Genomic DNA, 9,305 nt, shown 5'->3' on the forward strand with positions numbered 1-9,305 from the left:
TACCGATACCATAATAATGTAAAATAATTGCCATCATGGCTTTGTCAAGCTGCTGCCTACCTTTGTGAAGCAGGAAAAAATCTAATACAAAGTGAAACCAGTAGAACTTTTTATTGCCTACCAGGAGTGGGTGACAATAGTTGAAGAAACGTATGGCTCTCAAAATGGTATCGGTGCCCTATTTGTTGGTACTCGCCGATACCGATACCACCATTTTAGGGCAGTATCGGGGCCCCGTCCGATACTGGTATCGGTATCGGTGCAACACTACTTTAAACTATTTAGGATGATCTTTGTCATAAGTTAGATTGCACAATGTGCTGTAGTAGCGTTACAGTTAGTTTTAATCTTATGTGTTTAGCAAGTTTTTAAAGGGTGCCTTCGGTAATTTTATATCAAGGTTTATTTGCTCTGATTATAAATATAATCCTCCTACCCATAAAAATAAAAATTATAAATTTGCTGAAGTTGAGATGGTCAGGTTGTTCACTGAATAAGTATAACTCGAGCTAACTAAATTAAAAGTTGTTGACCTAATCAAAGATATTTTAATGATTTTTTTTGTTTTTTTGACGTAAGATTTATTTTAGAGAGTTGAACGTGACCTTGTCTTTAGAAGTCAATCCTTGTCTTTTCAATCTACTGGTCCAAAGGGGTCTGATATCTGATTCTAAAACACTGAGAAGACTGACTCATTTTACCACAGTGCAGTGCTGCCAGTTAGAGGTGGGTTGATTGATGCTAAAATAGATAATATTGATAATATTGATATCAACGCTGATATTGATATAAAAAAAATACTTGTGGATAAAACAATACGCACTGACTGCAGCAGATTCAAGTCTCCCAGTCTGTGTCACAGCACTCTGCTGCTCCTCCTCCCCTCTCATCACTGTCTTGCACGGTCACATGACTCAGCTTGCTAAGCAAGAATATTTGTAATGATGTGGTAATTTCGTTTTATTGACGAAAGATTTTTGTTTTTAAAATGCTTTGAGTCTTTGTTATTGGTCATACTGACCCTGTATTGACTTGGTACTGGAGCGATGCCAAAATATTAACTCTACTGCTTTCAAGAAGTTATTGGTCTAGCACACCTAGTGACTAAATTTTAAAATGTTGCGTTAATTAATTTGACCTTTTTTTTACATAATTTACAACTTTTTTTTTCTTTACATCTTGCGTATTGTTTGCAAATGCATTAATTTAACAACATTTAAAAGCAATGTGGAAATAGAATATTGAAAAAACAACAATAAAGATTATGTATATGTTCTATCCCAGTTTGTACCTCTAACTGTCTTCCTCTGTGATTGTTTGACCCTTTAGTTGTGAACCAGGAGGGCCAGCCTCTGATCGAAGGAAAGCTGAAGGAGAAGCAGGTCCGCTGGAAGTTTATCAAGCGCTGGAAAACCCGATACTTCACCTTGGCAGGAAACCAGCTCCTCTTCCACCGGGACAAATCTGTACGTAGGCAGTAAAAAAAAATATAGAAAGACACCTCACAAATCAAACAGGCACCCACTTTATGGCCCCTTAGTGTGGAAAGAATCCCCTATTTTTCACTTGAGTTATGATGAAATTGTACATGAAATAATACAAATCTGACCTTTATGAGAGCTTATTGTCCCTTTGGAACATTAGAAGAGTCTCTGAACTTTGACCCACTTTGTACATTTTAGTGGGAAACATTTGAGGTATGAGTTAAGGGCACCTTCTTCCACTTTGAGCAATATCCTTTTATGGAAGTAGAAAACAGATACAAGATTAATGCACAACACTGTGCATGACGAAATGACTAATCCCCCATAGGAGGTTCCAGGTGATCTACCCATACAGATCCCCTTTTAAAGGGCTTAGTGGAAATAAAAATGACCAACCATGTCTGATCAGAAGCATGCACTGAAACCAGGAGAGGTGATGGAAATCAGTAGAGTGATAAAGGTTGGTGAAAAAATGTAATTTAATGTTATGAATATATTTTTACTTCACATTTTTAATAACATGCATGTCGCAGTTTTCCGATATCACTTCATATTAAAACCATTTGTGTCCTATGGGTGTCACATGTTTACAGTCAGAGTACTCAAGTTTGGCTCAAAATCATTTTTGGGCATCTGTAAAACATAAGCAGCGGTTAAAACATAGGCAGGAACAGGACTGGACTCTTTTTCTTTCTTTTTCTTTACCCCCCACTTTCAACAATAGTCGTTGTGCTGCAGTCCAGATGTTGATAGATTCTTTTTTGCAGCAGCGGCTCATTGGGAGGATTGTGTGCCTTTGTTCTGGGAGCTCAGTTTGTCCATGCCAGCATGTTCTGGAGGTGGTTGCTTTGTTGTGACATAATGTATCCCCCCAACTGAAAAAGGGAAGGTTTTTGTTTGCCAGTTATTTCAAAACAGTTGTGAAATCTTCTAAAATCCATTCAAAGTGGATAAACAGTAAAAGGTAGAACGTAGGCATTAGATTTGCAGCTTGCAGTTAATCATCATGACAGCTTGAAATTGTTGCCTTGCAAATGGATTTAAACCCGATGGTGCGGAAAAAATCAATCTCTTATTAATTTCTTTTTACATATATTGATTTATGAGTGCTGAGGGGTTGTTTATTCTATTAGGGAGTGATTGAGATAAAAATAATTGTCTCATAATAAGCTAGACTGTTTCTCAGGGTTTTTATTCCTAACATTATATTCTCCAACTGTCTGTAAGACCGTTTAGAGACCTATTTGGAGACCTTCACAGCCTTTTCTGAGGGGTTTATATTAGTGAGACAAATGTTGTCTAGCCAGTGCAGGGCTGGACGTTATGCCATATTTTTCATTTGTTCTTTGCAAAGAAAATAAAGTGCTGGCTGAGTGAAATACCTTCTATCTCCTTTATTTAACTGGATTGCATAGTTGAATACCTTTATTTCGACTGCAATTAGTAAACCTTGGCCCATTTTGTCCCATTAAAACAAACTATCTTTTTAATTTTTTTTCATTGGTATTTAATCTTGTATTAACAGAAAATCAAGTCTTTTTCTGCCTCTATCTGGTTGTACCTCAGCATCATCCTGTTTTCTCCTCCAATCATTATCCTATCAGCTTTCAGTGGTGGATGAAGTACTCATCAGTAGTACTGATAGTCAAAACTTACTCAACTATAAGTAAAAGTAACTCTGTCAAAAATCTAATCAAGTAAAAGTATTGAAGTACTCACAGTACTTTTGAAAATATTGTAGTATTTAAAAGTCCATGCATTTAAAAGTATTTAAGTATTCAAAAATACCAATACAATTTTCTAATGTTAATACTTTTCTCTGTAATTTTAAGAGTCATTTTAGAGAATCTTGTCACTTTCAGAAATCATCTGATGTATTGATGCATAAGAACCATTCTTCTACAAACTCTACACCACTTGGAAAGAAGTTCAGGATAAAAATGCCTCAAAAAATAAAGACAGCTATTTTGATTATTATTTCTTATTAAAAATCAAAACAAAAAAGAAAACAGTGCCTTGATTCTCCTCACGCTTTCCCCATGGAATAAAGGTTTAAGGTTGAATCTATTACCACAAAGAAACTCCAACTCTGCTTTGAGAACTAATCCTACCGAACAACTTGGCCACATGGTAACAACTAACAGCTTAATAAAATTATAAACTACAAATAATATCTGCCCTGAGTTTCTCACATCTGTGGAATGTCATGCAAATCTCTAAACAGTGGTGTCCTAATTCAGTCCTAAGGGCTGCTATCTTGCTTGTTGAAACTGCATTTCAAGAAAGAAAAATAGCAACAGCAGATTAAAAAGCTAAGCTGAACCAAAAGTAACAAGTAAATAGCAGCTTCCTAGAAATGTTACTCCCCCCCCCCCAAAAAAAAAAAAAAAAAATAAAAAATAAAACTTACTCAAATGAATATAAGATAGAAAAAAAGCACTTAAAGGAGAAGTTCGGTTTTTAACGCTTTTAGCCGATTTTCTGTAGTGTCCAGGATGAAATCGAATGATCGACACCAAAATTTTGACAATTGGTCCTGTCTCTGCTTTTTGGCTCATTTAGAATCCCCCCCTGGCTGCTTTAGAATGGCTTCCATAGAGCATGTCCGATAATGTCCTTAAAACAACCTTAAACGTTCTTTTTTTTAAATATGCTACTCACCGGGTCGTCAGCACTGTTCAATGACGTTCCAAAAAAAGTTTCGTAAAGAAAAAACGTTCCTGTAGTGTTTTATTTAGCATTTTGTAAATCCCATTGAGTTCTGTTGGAATAGTCAATATTCCCCTGCCACCGGAAACGGAAATGGGGCCTGTTTACACAGTTGTAGTCTTTTCGCTTCACTCGTTGTACTCCAACGTCGAGAATCAAGAATCCACCTTTCGTATTCCATTTTCAGAGTTTTTTAAAGTGTTTAACAGAGACGTTAGCACCTCGACGTCGGAGTACACAGAGTGAAGCGAAAAGACTACAACTGTGTAAACAGGCCCCATTTCCGTTTCCGGTGGCAGGGGAATATTGACTATTCCAACAGAACTCAATGGGATTTACAAAATGCTAAATAAAACACTACAGGAACGTTTTTTCTTCACAAAACTTTTTTTGGAACGTCATTGAACAGCGCTGACGACCCGGTGAGTAGCATATTTAAAAAAAAGAACGTTTAAGGTTGTTTTAAGGACATTATCGGACATGCTCTATGGAAGCCATTCTAAAGCAGCCAGGGGTGGATTCTAAATGAGCCAAAAAGCAGAGACAGGACCAATTGTCAAAATTTTGGTGTCGATCATTCGATTTCATCCTGGACACTACAGAAAATCGGCTAAAAGTGTTAAAAACCGAACTTCTCCTTTAAGTACAGTCAAGTACATGTTCTTTGTTACATTCCACCACTGTCAGCTTTGAAAGAAGTCCATGTTCCCTGCTGATGAAAGCTTTCCCTCAGCATGGTACTACCATCTCCGTATTACATTGAGTAAATATTCTTTCTGGGGCTAAGTTAGTTTTCTGTCACACACAGTGTTTTACATGCAGACCATGATGTTTCATCTCAGTCCCCACTGACCGGAACACATTCCTACATGTATTTGGCGTGTCAATTAAATGATTTGTGGCAAAATAAAAAAAAACTCCCCTTATTGCGTGCTATTAGCAGCCTTCTTCTTTATTTCATATTATAAACAGTAGGTTGGTCATAAAGGTTATGGACAGAGATGGGAAGTAATGAAGTACAAATACTTCGTTACTGTACTCAAGTAGATTTTTCTGATATTTTTACTTTACTTTGCTACTTATTTTTATGGCGACTTTTTACTTCTACTTCTTATATTTTTACACAAATATCTGTACTTTCTACTCCTTACATTTTAAAAAATTGGCTCGTTACTTTAGTTTTGAATCATTTCAATGGAGTTACCGTTATTATTTTTCACGTCATCAATACCAAATTCAATCTAATTGGATGGGAATCTATGTTGCATTTGACGCACCACTACAAGATGAATCGACAGATTCGGCGGTATTCATTGGCAGCAAATCATTGCAGCTTGGTGGCGGTGGCGTTAGCATAGTAGTATGGACGACGAGATGATTGAAAATGAACACAACGGAGATCTAGTCCTATTGGCAGACATCCATTTAAAATGTAGGCAACGGCATGAAAAAAGTGGTTTCTACTTTTACTTTTATACTTTAAGTAAATTTACAAGCCTGTACTTTGTTACTTTTACTTGAGTAAAGAAGTTTAATCAGTACTTCCACTTTTACCAGAGTATTTTTTAACACAAGTATCTGTACTTTTACTCAAGTACGGAAAGTGAGTACTTTTGCCATCTCTGGTTATGGATATATGGTCTCTACAGCTTATCCAGAGTTCCATGGACCTCCTTGCTACTTGAACCTGCCATGCATCTATGTGGATGCTGTTTGTAAATTAAATCAAATCCAGTGGTCTGACTGCGTAGTCACATCAGATCTTTAAAGTTTTTATTTATTTTTTATTCCAAACAATCTATTGTTCAACATCAACCTGACAGCCATTTGCCGTAGTGTCTTGGTCTATAAAATCATGAAATCCCAACAAAATACATTAAAGTTTGTAGTTGTAATTTTATTAAAAAGGAATAAGCTCAATGTTTATGAATGCATTTGCAAGGCATCAAGTAATGAATGTGTTGTGTGTTTCTGCAAAAGATCTCGTGATTTAATTTAGCTGTTAACCCTATAATGCCAAATGTATCGTATTTGATACATACGGTTTCTGAAATGTTTTGCATCTGACACCTTTTGCATAATTTAATGGTAAAAACTTTGCTCAAAATCCTATTGTACACAATCAGATATACCTGATAACAGCCAGTAGAAGACTACACAAAAAATAATCTTGACTTATCGCATAGTAATAAATTATTAATATCAAAAATGTATTTCTGTTTTTTCTTTTTACATATTTTGTTAAAAGGGCAAATAAGGAATTCAAACAAAAAAAAAGTAATTTTCTGTTTTGTTTTTTTCTTGGATCGGGCTTTAAATGGTTAAATTCATCTGTTATTCAGTAGTTGAACATTTATTCTAGTCAGTGTTTGCATACTTTTTATATAAAGACATAAAAATGTAATGAATCCCTCAAATTAAACTGGACATTTAAAGAGAGATAATTCTATGTTAAAACACAGCTACACAGCAAACCTCTGAAGAATATGTTTGCTCTTTAATGAGGACCAGAACAAGGACTGAGGCCAAACCCCAGGCTGACCTGGACCAAAGTTTGTTAAGACCTGCTGCTAAGGGAAAAATGGAAATATTATATCATGTATATCAAATATCATCATCATTAAAAAGATCTTTATATTCCCTCACATGCAGAATATGCCAAAAACCCAACTGTCATTGGGAATATAAAAGTAATACAGTATAGATTTATAGTTCGAGTATTTTTGCACATCATAATGATTTTATAACCTGTTTTGTTTTATTTTGGTATATTTTTATTCAGTGGTAAAATCTAAGAAAACATATTTATATTGAGGTTTTGCTAAATATGCATCCTCTGTGCTGTAACTCTGACTTGGATGTAATGAATTTAATTTCTAATGCTTAAGACAGTAAAACATGTTGAAGTGTAAAGAAGAAAAAAATCTTCATAAATGTATCTTTTTTTAACAACAGATTCATCCAAAGGTTTGAGCAAAAAAATTCACCAGCTAGATAAAAAGAAAATTGTAACATAAAACGGTGTTTGTATGGATGGTATTGGGATTAATAAAGATTTTAAAAATGGTGTTATGGAACTAATACTGTATGAGAATAAAATTAAGTTTACAAAAAATATTAAGGCATTCGTCAGAAGGCTTTTCAACATGAAGAAATGCCTCATAAAGGATGTGGACATTTGCACTGGACTCTGCAGTATGCTGTGGTTGTAGCCACATAATTAATGATGGTGTAAGAATGCATGTTTGTGATTCAGCATCCAGACCACAACACCACCCAGATTTGAACTGATTACGATTGAACATGGCAGACTTTTCATTTCCTGTCCTGCAGGAAAAGCTGAGTTGTTGCCTTCTTCTGAAATACACACTCACTGTTGCATAAAAAGCAGATTATTTAGAAAAGATAGAGCTTTCTCTCTGTCGTTTTTGCTTTTCATAATCCTTTTTTTTGTCTTATTTACAGAAAGATGAGCTGGATGACATTCCCATTGAGCTGAGCAAGGTGCAGAGTGTCAAGGTGGTTTTTCATCTGTAATTTTTGGGGGTTTTTTTATCTGTAAATACATCTGTTGCATAAAACCTAGTACATTACATTGAGTTTTGTTGTTGCAAGTACAAAAACAAAAATGTTTTAGGGTTATATTTTGGCATAAGCCGCGGTAATATTAGTATTTATACTCCATGTCTCCTCAATTAAAGCCTAGATGTTTTAGAGGGTATTTCACATCCTAAGTCTACATAGAGCAAAATCAAGTGGCAGCAGCTGCTTCCATCAACATCCAGATGTTGTCAACTGGTCTTTCCCTTTCTTTATAGGTGGTGGCTAAGAAACGCAGGGATCGCGGTCTACCAAGAGCCTTCGAGATCTTCACAGACAGCAAGTCTTATGTGTTGAAAGCTGAAGACGAGAAACACGCAGAGGAGTGGCTGCAGTGCATCAATGTGGCAGTGGCTCAGGCCAGAGAGAGGGAGAACAGGGAGGCCACCACCTATCTGTAAGAACAGATCCAGCACAGACTGACGGGAGCTGAATCATTCACAGTGCTGTATTTATTTCAGGGGGGGTGCATGCTTTTACTTTGACTCTTATGCACAACCACCAGGGCAGAAAGGGAGGAGATAGATGTAGAATAAGGTCACAGAGCCGAGTTGGTGAGTAGGTGTGAAACCGCCTCAGCAATGCCAGCGTTGTCTTGTAGGCTTGTAGGGGGGCTGAAAGGCAGAGGTGACGATATTGCAAAATTCTTTTGTCCAAAGAAAAGATGTGTCTTTCAAATGTGAACATCAAGTCTGCTGCTGAAGCTTTGACTTGTTGAACAAAGATTTATTATGCAGTATTTTTTGTACTGAATTAGAAACCAGCAATAACAGACTGTGTTCTGCTAAGATGGAGTGTTGATCCCATTTTACGGTACTGTGCCTAATTTTACCTGCGTGGAACACGTCCTCTTAGGCTTCTTACAGACGTTCATCTGTGGATCAGGAATCAAACACTAAAGGAGTTTAAGAATATTTAAGCTAAAACAACCATTATAGAAGTGTCCAATCTGTTTTAAAGTTTGGAAAAGACTGAGGATGTTTTCAGTGTCGTGTTATGAAGGAATATTGACTTTGTTTTCAACTTAAAGCAATAATAAAAATAAACTTTTAGCAGCTGGAATAAATACATTCTTGCAAACTGACTATAGGTCAAATAGCAGGAGAACAATGTCGACTTTAAACTTACAAAATAAAAAAACAAGGAACAATCTGCTTCATTGTTCCTTGTTTTTTAAAGGAAGAAGTTAGATTAAGAGTTAATCAAATTAGGCCAACTTTTGGCTAGCAGTTATATTGTTTTATGTTTATTTTCCGTAATTTTAGGTATTGTTTTACCATTTTTTTTTTTTTTTTTTTGTGTACCTAGACTACCTGGATCATTCTTTATCCAATATTTGGTCTTCCAGTTCTTATTTTTTATCTCACTAACTTGTTTTCTATTTATGTGTTTTTGAAATACTGGCACTCATAAGAGAAGTGACTGGTAAAATCAATTAAATAAAATTCTCTTCTTTTGCAATCTTGGTTCTAATTAGATTTTCTCAAAGGAGAAATGTTTGGCAGAAATGCA

At 35.7% G+C, this 9,305-nt stretch overlaps 1 protein-coding gene across 1 annotated transcript in view; it reads left to right on the plus strand.

Annotated features, from left to right (window-relative positions):
• veph1 (ventricular zone expressed PH domain-containing 1) overlaps positions 1 to 8,418 on the plus strand; it is a 94,895-nt gene extending 86,477 nt beyond the window's left edge. Inside the window, exons 12-14 of the mRNA XM_038285544.1 lie at positions 1,330 to 1,466; positions 7,659 to 7,712; positions 8,012 to 8,418. Coding sequence (XP_038141472.1) covers positions 1,330 to 1,466; positions 7,659 to 7,712; positions 8,012 to 8,194 — 374 coding nt within the window. The 3' untranslated portion in view covers positions 8,195 to 8,418. The remainder of the gene's footprint in view (positions 1 to 1,329; positions 1,467 to 7,658; positions 7,713 to 8,011) is intronic.
• Positions 8,419 to 9,305: the final 887 nt, after the last annotated feature.

This window comes from Cyprinodon tularosa, unplaced genomic scaffold (genome assembly GCF_016077235.1).
Source record: "Cyprinodon tularosa strain WSP-4 unplaced genomic scaffold, ASM1607723v1 ctg211, whole genome shotgun sequence".
NCBI lineage: Eukaryota > Metazoa > Chordata > Actinopteri > Cyprinodontiformes > Cyprinodontidae > Cyprinodon > Cyprinodon tularosa.